This window comes from Malaclemys terrapin, chromosome 7 (assembly GCF_027887155.1).
Source record: "Malaclemys terrapin pileata isolate rMalTer1 chromosome 7, rMalTer1.hap1, whole genome shotgun sequence".
NCBI classification, from domain to species: domain Eukaryota; kingdom Metazoa; phylum Chordata; order Testudines; family Emydidae; genus Malaclemys; species Malaclemys terrapin.
The window spans coordinates 24,821,264-24,835,954 of NC_071511.1; the positions used below are offsets into that span (position 1 = coordinate 24,821,264).

The 14,691-nt window shown below is 41.5% G+C and overlaps 1 protein-coding gene across 2 annotated transcripts in view; it reads left to right on the forward strand.

Moving 5' to 3' along the window:
* The window catches only part of DNAH12 (dynein axonemal heavy chain 12), a 169,257-nt gene that overhangs the window by 21,079 nt on the left and 133,487 nt on the right, over positions 1-14,691 (forward strand). For both annotated transcript variants that reach the window (XM_054036279.1, XM_054036278.1), the window contains exons 9-15: positions 5,103-5,259; positions 5,380-5,471; positions 5,729-5,907; positions 6,818-6,953; positions 10,357-10,482; positions 13,046-13,180; positions 14,247-14,440. In XM_054036279.1, the coding sequence (XP_053892254.1) occupies positions 5,103-5,259; positions 5,380-5,471; positions 5,729-5,907; positions 6,818-6,953; positions 10,357-10,482; positions 13,046-13,180; positions 14,247-14,440 (1,019 nt within the window). The remainder of the gene's footprint in view (positions 1-5,102; positions 5,260-5,379; positions 5,472-5,728; positions 5,908-6,817; positions 6,954-10,356; positions 10,483-13,045; positions 13,181-14,246; positions 14,441-14,691) is intronic.

Genomic DNA, 14,691 nt, shown 5'->3' on the forward strand with positions numbered 1-14,691 from the left:
GGAATTTAAGGACAGGCTTCCGGATGAGGTAAAGCAGGAGTTCACTGCTATGATGGAGGAGGGGGCAATTTAGTTCCCAGAACAGCTTGCAGCAAGTCTAGATGTGGCAGACTCTGCGGCTCGAGCTATGGTTTCTGCCATCATTGTCATGTGGCATTCGTCTTGGCTGCAGTTGTCATGTCTTCTCCCAGAGGTGCAACAAACCCTCCAAGACCTCCCATTTGAAGGCCTCTTGCTCTTTTCTAAAAAGACTGATGAGAGACTACATAGTCTTAAGGATTCAAGAGCAGCCCTTAAGTCTCTGGGGATTTATACACTAATGACAAAAAGAAAACAGTTCTGCCTGCAGCAGACCCAGTGGTTTCCGCCTTTCATGTCTCTTACCCAGGACCTGTTCAGGAAAAGGGGCAGAAATTACAAGAGGCATCTTCCTCCTCCTTCCTCTTCTGTAACTGCCAGTTCATCTAGGTAAACTGGGTCCTCTAAACAAACATTTTGATCTGTTAAAAGCAGTCAACCACTACCCAGAATATCTTTTTCCACCCCAATATTTGCCAACCATCTGTCCCTCTTCCTAAGTGCTTGGTCCCGCATCATCATGGATCACTGGGTCCTAAGCACGGTGGAACTGGGATACACCCTTTAATTTGTTTCTATTCCTCCTTCCCCCACCCCCCTTCCCCATCTGACTTCAGGGACCACTGTCATGAGAATGTTCTACTTCAGGAAGTCCAGTCTCTCCTTCTCATGGGGGCCATAGAGGAAGTTCCCATGTTGCTCAGAGGCAAGGATTTTAGTCCTGATTCTTCATAATTCTGAAGCAAAGAGCGGTCTCAGACCCATTTTAGATCTAAGACTGCTAGCCAAGATCCTAAAGAAAATAAAATTCTGGATGGTCACTCTAGCTTCTGTTATCCCTTCCCTAGATCCCGGTGACTGGTATGCTGCTCTCGACTTAAGACCCTTATTTTCACATGGCAATTCCCTAGAGCCACTGAAAATTCCTCAGATTTGTGGTCAATGGATCCCACTGACAATTCACAATATTGCCCTAGGGCCTGTCAATAGTTCCTGATGTGTTCAATGAAGTGCATGACTGTGGTAGCAGCATTCCTGCAAAAGTCAGGAGTCTTACCTAGACAACTGGCTAGTATGGCAACTATACAGTCCACCTTTGACAGACAGGTTCCTAATCGTTAAGCAGAAATCTACCCTGACTCCTGTACAGAGAATAGAATTTATTGGAGCAGTCCAGGACTCTACAAAGGCCAGGGCTTTCCTGCTAAGGCTGAGATTCCAAACAATGGAGGTTGTTGCTGTAGCTCTAAAGGTACATCCTGTCACTACATTATGAAACTGCATCAAACTTCTAAGGCATATGGCAGTGTGCATTTGTGTGGTGCAGCATGCCAGAATGCACTTCAAGGAGCTACAAGGTTGGTTAGCTGTGGTGTAGTCATCAGCCTGCCATCATATAGAAATGGTTATTCAAGTACTATTCAGGTCTTGTTCTCCCTGGACTGGTAGGTAGAACCTTCAGGGGGTTGTGTGGGAGTTCCCTTTGCTTCTCCAGAATAGGCAATCACCCTAGTCACTGATGCATCAAATTTAGGTTGGTGGAGCTCACTTAGGACCCCTTTCAGATGCAAGATCTTTGGTCTTTCCAAAATCTAAAATTCCTATGCATATTAGGGAGCGTTGGGCCATCCATTTGGCTTGCATAGCATTCCTTCCACATGTCCAAGGTCAAAATTTGTTGGTGTTCACCAACACAACAGTCATGTAACCAAACAAGGTGGAGCCCAGTCCACAAAAGTTATGCCAAGAGGCAATTCTGCTTTGGAATTTTTGCATTGCCAGTTTTATCAGCCTTAAAGCTGCTTACCTTCTAGGAATTCAGAATACTCTTACAGATCACTTAACCAGGTAATTCACCAATCACTATGGGTGTTCTCTTCATCCAGAAGTGTCCAGTTCCATTTTCCAGCTGTGGAGGACTCCTCCTGTTAGCAACAAAAGCGAACAATAAAGTAATCTTTTTTTTTTTTGTTCCCAAGCAGGCAACAACTCAGGTTCATTGACAGATGCCTTCCTCCTACCCTGGTTGAAGGGCATGCTCTATGTCTTCCTGCCATTCCTGTTCAAGGTCTTATCTGAAGTCAAACAAGTCCGTTCTCGCCATATACCAATAGCCCCAGCATGGGCCAATCAGCATTGGGTTTTGACTCTAATAGCTCTAAGATTTCCACTGTCACTCTTGTGGGATGCAGATGTGATTTCCCAGGACCACAGCCTCCTACTTCATCCCTCCTGCATGCCCTCCACCTGTCAGCATGGATGCTTTATGGCTTACACCCTTGGAAGGAGGTTGCTCTAAGGGAGTGCAGGAAGTTCTTCTAAATAGAGAAAGTCTTCAACTAGAACTGCTTACCTTCCTAAATAGACAAGATTCTCCATTTGACCCACACAGAGAGGTGTTTCCCTGGCTCAAGCTTCTATTCACCAGATAATGGATTATTGTTTCTGAAGCAATAAGGGTTAGCTGTTAGTTCCATCAGAGTCCACTTTGCAGCTATCTCAACTTTCCACCCTCCCGTGGATAACTGCTCGCTTTTTTTATAAACCTTATGCCCATCAGGGTTCTGAAGGGTTTGGACAGATTATATACACAGGTATACAGCCCGATTCCCCCCCCCACACACCCCCCGTAGAAATTTAAATTTAGTTCTATCAAAGTTGATGGGTCTTCCCTTTGAGCAGCTGGAAATCTATTCTCTGTAACACCTTTCTATCAAGGTGGCTTTCTTGGTTGCTCTTACCTCAGCCAGGAGAGTAGGGGAACTGTGAGCCTTGGTATTAGAACCTCCTTACAGGATTTTTTTTAGAGACAAAGTTCTCTTTCAACTTCATCCAAAGTTCCTGACTCAAGTGGTTTCCAGTTTCCACATTAACCAAGCAATTTATTTACTGATTTTCTTTCTCGTTCTTGTAAAAATTAAGAAAAACTTTGTACTCTAGATCAGTGCTTCTCAAAGCCAGACTGCCGCTTGTTCAGGGAAAGCCCCTGGTAGTCTGGGCCGGTTTGTTTACCTGCCGCGTCCTCAGGTTCGGCTGATCGCAGCTCCCACTGGCCACGGTTCGCCGCTCCAGGCCAATGGGGGCTGCGGGAAGCGGTACGGGCCAAGGGATGTGCTGGCCACCCTTCCCGCAGCCCCCATTGGCCTGGGACAGTGAACTGCGGCCAGTGGGAGCCGCGATCGTCCGAACCTGCGGACGCGGCAGGTAAACAAACCGGCCCGGACTTTCCCTGAACAAGCGGCAGACCGACTTTGAGAAGCACTGCTCTAGATGTTAGAAAAGCTTTAGCTTTTTACCTGGATCAGACTAAGCCAATTAAGTCTTTATCAAGACTTTTCATTGTAGTTTTGGACAGAATAAAGGGTCATTCAGTATCCACCCAAAGGATCTCTTCCTGGATTTCCAGCTGTATTCATCTATGCTACTGAAAGGCTGGTATTTCACCCAAAGTAGAGTGTTGGCTCATTTGACCAGATCACAGGCAGCTTCCAAGGCCTTTCTGGCTCATCCTGGATGTTTGTAAGGCAGCCACCTGGTCATTGATCCATATGTTTGCCTCGCACTATGCCCTCTCTCTCATCAGTCTAGAGACGATGCCAGATTTGGACAGGTGGTCCTACAATCCCTGTTCAAGTAGATTCCAAACCCACCTCCGGTTTGAATTGCTTGTGAGTCACCTACAGTGGAATGGACATGTGCAGTCATTTGAAGAAGAAGAAACAGTGACTAACCCTTTTCTGTAACTGTTGTTCTTTGATATGTGTTGCATATGTCCATTCCACAACCCTCCCTCCTTCCTTTCTGTTTCCTATAAGAAGGAACTATGGGGGGTTGGGAGCGGCTTCTCCCTTTATACCTGCATGCAATGGCATGAGGCAACAGAGGGCACTCACGCCACACGAACAGGTACTGCTGAGGGAAAAATCTGATAACTGTGCACAAGGCACGTACGCACCTACAGTTGAATGGATATGTGCAACACAACTTGAGGAACAACAGTTACAGAAAAAAGTTGGTGACTGTATTTTGCTTGTACACAGATGTTAGAATTTTTTTTAAAGTTTGCACATGTGTGTTTGCACCTGTAAAGTGAGGGCTATGTATGTGCATGTGCAATATTTACAGAAATATATATGAAAGCTAGGCTGAAGCTTGCCCCTAAAGGTGAATTTTAACTTAAAGGTGACCTTTAAAGGAAAAAGAAATGGGCGTGTCCTCCCCTCATCCTTTTTTATTTTGTTCTTTTTCATGTATTTAGATGGCCTGAAAGTGTTTTAATTATAATAAGTGAAAATTCTGGGTTTTGTTTTGTTTTTTTAACATTAGTAATTCTGGTCATGTTTGTCATGAAAGACTCTATGCTGTCTGTAGAACTAAGCAGTGGAGAGGAGGAGGGATTTTTACTTTAAAAGTCTGATTTTTTTCTTTTGTTTTTGTTATTATCATCAACTTAATTCAAAATGACTAACATTTCGGATAAAGGATATATCTGTTAAATAGCTAACACTTCCAGTCCCTTAAATTAAAGTGTGAAGGTTTAAAGCCTTATAGTTAAGATACTGGACTGGGACTTGAGATTTGCCACAGACTTCCTGGGTGACTTTGGGCAAGTACCTGAGGGCTAGATTTCAACAACCTTATTCATGCTGAGTGATATGTTACTCTGGAAGTAGCCTAATTGATTTCAGTGGGGCTAACCACAGAGTAAGGGTGTTGGAATGTAGCCGTATATCTCTTTGTGCCTCTGTTCCTCATCCGTAAAATGGGAATAATACATTGTTTGTTTAGATTGTAGGCTCTTGGGGCAGGGAGTCTCGGTGTGCATGTGTGCACGTGGTCCCTAGCACAATGGGGCCCTGATCTTGATTGGGGCCTCTTGTGATTTTGCAACACAAATAAATAATAGCAGCAAGCCCAGTTTTAAAAAAAACCTTTCCAAGTTATGTTTTAGGAACATGTATCTACATTTTGTATTGTTATTCTTTTACTTTTTTAATATCATTGTCATTTTCTGCTTCTGTTAGAATGTTCAAACAGTACATTCTTGGCTATCTGGAGGGGCCACTGTTGTAACTCTTGACACTGAACTTGCTGACCATGTCCTAGCTTGGGCCTCATCTACACTAAAGAGAGCAATCCAGGCCAACTTGGAAGGTCCAAAAGAACATTTTGAAAGATATGGTAAGCGAGCGAAGACTGCGTTTTGTATGAGAACGTTAGTACTTGAAGTTAATTTTGTGAAATAATTAGCCTACTTTTATGTACATGCATTGTGGTTTCAATGTGTTTATTACATTACAGTTGAAAGGTATGGTTGGCTTGTAGATGGTACAGCAGACACACGAATAGAGAGCTTTGAAGCAGAAGAACACAGTTTTGATGAATATACTGCTGTAAGTTTTAATTCTACATTTTATTTATGATTTTTCTTTGCAATAATTAAAAAAATAGAGAAAAATAGGCGAACAGCCGTTAAGCTCACAAAAACATATTGAGTATCCACAAGTGGATTTTTTTTCCGAATAAATATGGTAATCAGAATAAAGTATTATTTTTAAAGCTTTTTTAAGAATTTATAAATCTTATTAATAGATCTAAATATTTTAAAGAATGTTTCTGCAACTTAACGTGTGTACATGTCATTTTGAAGTTTATAGATGAGTTCCTCAGCCTTGCTAAGGAAATCATGAGTTTGCCACTACTAGCTCATTTCCCTATGGTACGTTTGGACTGTGATGATTTGAAACAGGGTTTGACTGATAAAGCAAAAAGCTTTGCAAATATACTAATGGAGATAATAGTTGCTAATCACAGAGCGGAAAATGAAAAGTGAGTATACTTTCTTGCTATAAACCACCACTTTCGTGGAAAGGAATATTATTTAACATAGTTGCATTTCTGTTGTATAGGCATTGTATAAATATATACAGTACTTTACTCCCTTGATTAACCAAAACTCCTGGTTAACAGAATGTCAGTAGTATCTCAGGGGAGTTGCATTGGCTGGTATCTCTTTACTGAACTTCAGGCCCTAACTCCAGCAAGAGCACAACCTTTCTATCAGAGCTGGCAGGCTTTGGGAAAACTGCCTGGCAAGAGATCTACTTCACTGCATTCTTGGCTTCCCAAGTGTAAAGTGCCAGAGTCAGCCAGAGGAAGGGACTTCTAGATTTCTTGAAGCTCTGTATACATGAGACACATCTATAGATTATCTATACATGTAAGGGAAGAACTGTTAAGAAATAAATCAAAATGTATGATGGCATGATAAAATTCTCAAATACTATTCCAAATTTATGATGCCATGTCACAAGAATGACAAAATGGGTTACATTCTTATAACGCAAAGCAGACCGTGTGTGTGTGTGAGAGAGAGAGAAAGAGAGAGAGAGAGAGAATGAATAATATATGGCCCTAATACTATGCTTAAGTTTCAATGTATTTATTTTAAAAAAAGAAAAAAAAAATCTGTAACAACTGTATAACAAATATTTTAAGAGTTACTAGAAAGGTAAAAGTAAAGGGACTTATATGACTCTTACAGCTAATTGACCAAATTCACTGTCACACTGAAATCACGGAATTACACCAGAGATGGACTTGGCCCAGTGATTTTAAAGAGATAATTGGAACAATAGTTCCAGGAATGCTTGGTAATTGTTATACACATATTGCTGGTATTATGGCTCAGCTAGAAACCAAGTTAAACAAAATCTTAAACTTTGACATGATTTTACAGAATATGCAAGGAATTTGAAACAATTAAAGAGCGTGCATTAAAAGTTCCTGAGACCACAGAAGAAATGATGGAAATGATAGCTTACGTAGAAAAGGCAAAAACCACAGGTATTCAGGAACTGCTCATAAAAATCAAGGTAAATGTCTATATTTCTTTTGGCTTAAATCCTTCTCCAAACAAGCAGTCCTGTACACTGGGGAGTTTCTGTGGAGCTGGGGATCAAAAATTTCCTGTAACAATGGAGCTGTCCTCAGTTGCTATTCCAGCCACCAGGCTAGAATGTCCTCAATGCTTTTTGAAAAAACAACGAGGAGTCCTTGTGGCACTTTAGAGACTAACAAATTTATTTGGGCATAAGCTTTCATGGGCTAGAACCCACTTCATCAGAAGCATGAAGTGAAAAATACAGGAGCAGGTATAAATACATGAAAGGATGGGGGTTGCTTTACCAAGTGTGAGGTCAGTCTAACGAGATAAATCAATTAACAGCAGGATACCAAGGGAGGAAAAATAACTTTTTTGAAGTGGTAAGAGAGTGGCCCATTACAGACAGTTGACAAGAAGGTGTGAGTAACAGTAGGGAGAAATTAGTATGGAGGAAATTAAGTTTAGGTTTTGTAATGACCCAACCACTCCCAGTCTTTATTCAGGCCTAATCTTTTTGAGTTCCCGTCACATGTGGGAAAGTCCCCCTCACATTCTGACTGTGTGCAATGGCAAGTCCGCTGTCCCTGACCTCTATATAGATCTTTGCTACATAGCATGTTTTTATATGTGTTTAGGCATTGTCTAAATATACAGCACACTGTACCCCCGATGAACCAAAAGCTCTGGTTAACTGGAGTTTAAGGACACCATGGAGATCTGGGATCCATGCAACACAAGATGAATGCTTCCTCTGTGTGAACTTTATACATCTCGCCCCTACCCCTCCTTTGCTTACATGCATGTAGAAGATGGGCAAGATTTTCCTTCAGTTACACCTCTACCCCGATATAACGCGGTCCTCGGGAGCCAAAAAAATCTCACTGTGTTATAGGTGAGACCGCGTTACATCGGGGTAGAGAGAGGAACCGCTTTTACCGCTCCCCGCCCCAGCTTCTCCTCCTCCCCACCCCAGGCTTGCTACGCCAATCAGCTGTTTGGCCCAGCAAGCCTGGAAAGGTCGGGGGGGAGCGGAGCGGCGGCGGCGTGCTCAGGGGAGGAGGCGGAGATGAGCTGGAGTGGGGAGCGGTTCCTCTGTGCCCCCTGTTACTTGCTGCGGCCCTCCCCCCCAGCTCACCTCTGCTCCATCTCCTCCCACGAGCGTGCCGCAGCTCCACTTCTCCCCACTCCCTTCCAGGCTTGCCGCGCTAATCAGCTGTTTTGCGTGGCAAGCCTGGGAGGGAGGAGAAGCGGAGCTGAGCAGCGCGCTCGTGGGAGGAGGCGGAGGCAGAGGTCGGCTAGGGCAGGGGGGCCGCAGCAAGTAAGGGGGGGGGGCGCAGAGGAACTGCTCCCCGCCCCAGCTCACCTCCGCTCCACCGCCTCCTCCCATAAGCACGCCGCTCAGTTCCGCTTCTCCTTCCTCCCAGGCTTGCTGCACCAATCAGCTGTTTGCATGGCAAGCCTGGGAGGGAGAAGCAGAGCTGCGGCGCGCTCGTGGGAGGAGGCGGAGCGGAGGTGAGCTGGGGCGGGGAGGCCCCGGGGCAGGCCGCAGCAAGTAATGGGGAGAGGGGACAAAGAGGAACCGCTTGCGGTAACACGAATTCGGATATAACAAGGTAAAGCAGCCCCGTCCCCTGGAGCGCTGTTTTACCGCGTTATATCCGAATTCGCATTCTATTGGACCGTATTATATCAGGGTAGAGGTGTATAGCTCAGATGAGCTGGACTTGAAGTTTTATTTTTATCACAATGTGTCTTTTGCAGGACACTCAAGTTAGAGGCTGTCTCTAAGTCCTGACTTTAAAGACCAAATTTATAAAAACTAGAAGCTGATTGTATCTGCAAAAAATACACACTCACATATTAAACTACATTTACATGTGTAAATATGATAATTGGGGACACAAATGGGAACCAGTTGGTACATACAAATTTGTTAATGTGCAGGTTTTTTACAGCAGCAGCCAGCCTCTTGTGTTTAAAATTTTGTCTGTAGATGTCAGAGATGAGCCTTTTATTGTTTGGATGGGATTGACAAGAGGATGCTTCTATTTAGCTCTTGAGCTGTGACTGCTGATTCTTGGAGGAAAAATAGGAAATATTATATTTCAAATTGTGAGAGAAACAGTATTCAAACAATACTATAGCTCCACTCTAGTCCTAAAATTTCAGAGGCAAGTGGATCTTTGATTTGTTCTGTACTCTGGATCAAGGTGATGTGTGATCAGATTTTCCACTTTGATGCTGAAGCCATATATGACAAACAAAACATATGCTGCAGGATGAGCATATGTGCTAAGTAGTAGGATTTCCTCAGACAGACATTAAGTTAATAGAATATGGTCAGATAAGATAAGTTTATACATTAAGGGAGGCATAAACTTGAATATCTTATGCTTTTCTAATAGATTTCTAATTTTTTAAAAATTGAACTTTATTTAACTTAAAAGAAACTACACAACAACGTGTAATTTTATATTACCTATTGTGACGAAGTGGGAACATTCTTAATGTTTTCTCTGAGTGCTGTGTGGGTGCCTCACTTTCTCCTATGCATTTCTCGAGTGTTTGGGGGTGTGTGTGATTGTTGCAGAGCCCTAGGGGGCCAGTGTGATGCTGTCTGCACAAAAAATGGCCAACACTCTGTCTCCCCGCAAGTGATGGCCTGGGCCCCTCCTCTGCAAAGGTGCCAACTGAAGGTGTTGGAGAAGAAAGAGATCAGGGGGCCTCCTGGCCTGGGAAAGAGACAAAGGCGAGAGGAGGGGCTGGAGAGTTTTCAGTTTGGAGCTGGCTGGGAAAATGGAGGGGAGCCCAGACGGGGCTCTGGCCTCCCTGGAGACCTCCCAAGATGGTCCTGACTGAGGGGGTCCTGTTGTCTGTACCTGCAAGACCTGTCTTGGACTGTATTCCTGTCGTCTAAATAAACCTTCTGTTTTACTGGCTGGCTGAGAGTCATGGTGAATCGCAGGCAGCCGGGGGTGCAGGCATTGTCTCCCCCAAACTCCGTGAAACCTATATTATTATAGCCTCTTAAAAAAGGAGAGATCAAGAAGCATAGTACTCAGCAGCTGAGATCTGATCACTGTAGGGGAAAAAAGTTTCAGAGAAGACACATGCTAAGATTCTGCATACAAACTTTCCATTTTACATTGCCTTTCAAAGCAATGAGAGGTCAGTTCCTTGATAATTTATAGTCTTGAGGCAAAATCCGGGACGCCCATTGAAGTCAATGAGAGTTTTGGTAATGACATCAGTGAGTCCAGGATTTCATCCTTGGACCAGAATAATGAGGAACAAGGGATTATGGGTCTGAATTCACTGTTTTTCCTTCATAAATTCTATACTACGGTATAAGCAAATGTGAAATATCAGCTTTTGTGGAATCTCTTTTATAGGAATGCCAAAGGCGAATGAATTACCTTTTAGATGTTTATATATTTGATCCTGAAGATCTGGCACTGAATGCAACAGTCTTACTGTGGCCTCAGAAGATTAATCCCATCTTTGATGAACATGATGATGTAAAGATAATTTCTTTGTACATTATATATTCTAATTTGTTAGGCCTTGTACTGTATTTGAACAATTTATTTTCACTGCTGCTAACTGTTGTCCAGTCCAAATGTGTATAATAACATTCATTATAAGGCACTCAAATACCATGGTACCAGGTTTATGTATTTATAAGAAGCCAGTGCACTAATGGAGAATATAATAATTAGATATTTAGCAAGTACCAGCAGGCTACAAATATAGAAAATTAGAACTGTCATTTGAGCTTAAAGTCTTTGGCAAGTCTGGTATCTATCTTCTACTGTGGTCAATACCTGATAATTCAGAGGAAGATAAAAATTCACTACTATGCACTTAGCCAATTGTCTAATACTTTATACTGGAGAAAATTCCTTCCAGACCCCAAAAAGTATGAGAAATGAATATCATCCTTTTAATTTGCACACTTATCATCATGATGTGTGAGGGATTTATCCAGGCCTTTTAAAAATTCAACCATGGTTACATGCTATATGAAGAAATTATTGCATTATTTTCTTTCTAAATGTACTGGATATTAATTTTTTCATGTGACTTTGTTCTCTAGATAAATAAGAATTAGGAATTCCAATTATTCGATGAAAGTTTACTAATGAGGAATATGCAACTGTTGATGTTTTTCTGTGATCCAGATCCATAATAGATTACTTTCTTAACCTTCCACCACTTCTTCGAGCAATAGTCCACATGGTTCATATTGTAGTTCTTTCTTACTGCCCATGGTTGCAAGTTGGAGTTTATAGTATCCCCATGCTTTCCCATGACTCTTAGATACTTTAAGGTTATACTTACTTAGCTTAGAGTTTGTGTAGTTTTTAAAAAAGTTTTATTTAAGCCTGGTGGGTGAAAAAAATCCAAAGCACTTTTCTTTCTTTGAGTCTTGCTTTGGTACTGAGGAATATGTCCGAAGGCAGAGAGCACATCTTTGGGCTTTAAAATGTGCCAAGACTCTTATGCTCCAGTGATGTGAGTACAAAATGTTTATTTTGTTTAGAGGAGTCTCATATCCCTACCATGTGTGCCATCTGTATTTGTTTTACTGAACTCACAGACAGGGCTTGTGATGCTTGTTTTAAAATTATTTTTTACAGAAAGGTCAATATGAAGTGTGTCTGACTCTGAGGTACCACCTAAGAAGCAGTTTCTTATAGCAATGGCACTCAATAAAACCAGCTTTGAAACAGGAAGAAACTCCACTCTGGGAGCTAAGGGATCTGCTAGCTCTATGAGACCTCATGTTGCTATCAAGCCTTCTTATCCATTCTCCTCAGCTCAGTCAGTGACTCCTGCTGTCCAAGGCAGAAGGAGCAAAGATCTTCAGATAGGGCTCAGCACTTGTTGCCATTTCCAGTACTGCCCAAGAAGGCTAAAACCCATCATGCTTACTTATCTAAACTGGCTCCTTTGAAACCACATTGGTACCATGCTTGCTTCCTCTGCCCCATTGTCATTGGTATCATATCTTGACAATATTTCTGCTGAGACTCCAGTATTTGTACCATTGTACATAGCCCTGTCATTGTCAGTACAGTCTCCTTCATCTACTAAGGCTGGTTTTACATTTCCTGCAGACCTTACTATCACTCCAGAACTGGAGTCCCCCTTGGTGGCTGTCTCCTTTTTCTGCAATAGCCAGGAGTCTCTTGGTATTGGAGCCCAAGGTACTGAAGATGAGAATCTCTCTGCATCCAACCTCTACGGCACCAGTGCCTATCTCTCATGCTATCGGGCGGAGACTTTTCCTATTTCTACAACTCCGGAATTGCCTCCCCCCTTTAGAGTAATTCTGTTCATCTGCATAATCATTTTTGCATGGAAGCAGGAGCACTTCTCATACGAGATCTCTGCCTTCACCTACGTTGATTCCCAAGAATAGTTTTGGAAGGAGTCCATCTCGTCACAGATCCCATGTTTGAGAAAGGTCTCATGTTCTTGGTTTCCAGCTTTTGCAGCACTCATTTCTATATGGGCTCAGACTTTGCCTATTGGTTTTCAGTTTAGTCCCTGAATTGAAAAATGAACTATTTTCTCAGTTCTAGTTGCAGACTGCATTCAAATTTCCATTTTTTTAAATAAACTACCTCTTCCCTCTTAAATTAGCGCGTACTCTACGAGGGCCCAGTTGACATCTCTGGCTTGTTTCAGAGAAGTGCTTATTGCTGAAATTTGTAGAGAAGCTACTTGTGGTTAGGATCATACGTTTACCAATTACTAGTCCATTGTCACAACTTCTCGGTCAGATGCCTAATTTGCTCTGCAGGACTCTTCTACAGTTGCTATTTAGATAAAACTCCTATCACCTACCTCTTTGAGTAACTGCTAGTCACTTACCCACAGTGGGATCTGTGTGAACAAAAGCTTCTCAAAGTACTTCAGTTATTGCAAGGGATGTAATCTGTCTGTACTATTTATTTTCTCTCTATCCATGCTGATAACACTTATTTACAAGACACTGATGCCACATGTTTGATCACTCAAATGTCTACTGCAAGATTCTTCTCTTTTAACACATTTAAATTATCTATTTTATAGCTGATTGAACAATCTAAACGTAAAGGTGAAAGTGAACTACTGGCCAAACGCGAGAAGCTTATTTTGGAACTAGAAAAGCAGACTCGCCGTATGGAAGAGTTTACAGAATTCTCAGAACTGGATCGTATGCAACAGGTCTGATAAACATAGTATAAAGGGGGTTCAAAGAGTCACATATGCTTAATACAAGAAATAGGATTGTGATTTTAAAAAAGGATGTAGCAAACACAAAGTTAAATGTTAAAGTTCTATTGCTGTACTGTTATGCTGATGAAACTCATTAGACACCCACTTTTGCGCTAACTACCATAGTGACACTAATATTCTGATTGGAGGGGAAATTTACCATAAGGACTTTGTTTAAATCAGTTAATAGGTAGTCACAGAGTGGAGTAATAGTAAAGATATGGAAGCAAATGCATTTGAGGCTGTGCAAACACTCTTGGTGAAATCCTGACCCTACTGAAGTTTTGCCATTGACTTCACGGGGGCCATGATTTCAGTAGCTGGTTTTAGTATGTTTAGTTTTGGGAAATTAACCCACTAAATTAGATTCGTTGGGGTTTTCAGGCAGTAATTTCATTAGGAATTGGCCAGTTACATAAATCTTAAAAGTCCACTGTGTACGAACAGTAGACTGAATGCTGGATCTGAAACTTCATGATGTTCCAGTCCCCTTCCCTAATCACTAAACACTTCCTGCCATATTTTGAATTTAAAAAATTGCTTAAATGGGAAGATTCCTGACTCTGTCACTGAGTAATTGAGTACATTTAATTTTTTTTTTCTCAAAACATGAAACTGTTGTTTAAACTTGGGAATCGCAGTTGCCAAGACTACATATTAACTACATAAAAGTTAATAATATGTGTTCTTTTTGGTACAATGTACTTTTGAAACTCAAACAATTTGAGAACACTTTTTGACAATGCTCCAGTTTGAGAAGAGTAAAATTATGCTTATTTTGTTTTTCTGAGCATTAATCTAGTGTCCTCATTGCGGAAAAAACTCAGTCCATGTGCTTGGGGACCATGTTATTGTCTTTGTTAAAGAGCATGAGGCTAATATCCTGTAACTCTCACAAATTACTTATAATTTTGAAAAGTCAATGATTTATTGTCTCTTTTAATATCATGTAATTATGTCTATTCCTTGTATAACATGAATAATTTTCAAAAGATATAAAATCATTTGATTTCAGTATGTGACTGACATGAGAGCATTGCAGAAACGCATACAGGAAGCTGAGGAAACAGTAGCTTTTATTAATAAAGAAGAGATTCTCTTCAAGTGGGAGCTGACTGAGTATCCTGTTCTCGAGAGTTTAAAAGTTAATATCGAGCCCTATCAGAAACTTTTTGTTCTTATACTGAAATGGCAACGAACAGAAAAACGGTAATTATATACTTGATAGTCTTAAAGCTAAATAAGGAAAAGGCTAAAAGATTCAGGCTGCTTTTGTTTGTCCATGCAAGATATGTGAGCTATTTTGACGCTTAACTCCTACATGTGAATATTTTCATCTCCGTGTTTATATCTATCCAGGTATAGATCTAGATCAGTGGTTCTCAACCTTTCCAGACTACTGTACCCCTTTCAGAAGTCTGATTTATCTTGTGTACCCTAAGTTTCACCTCACTTAAAAA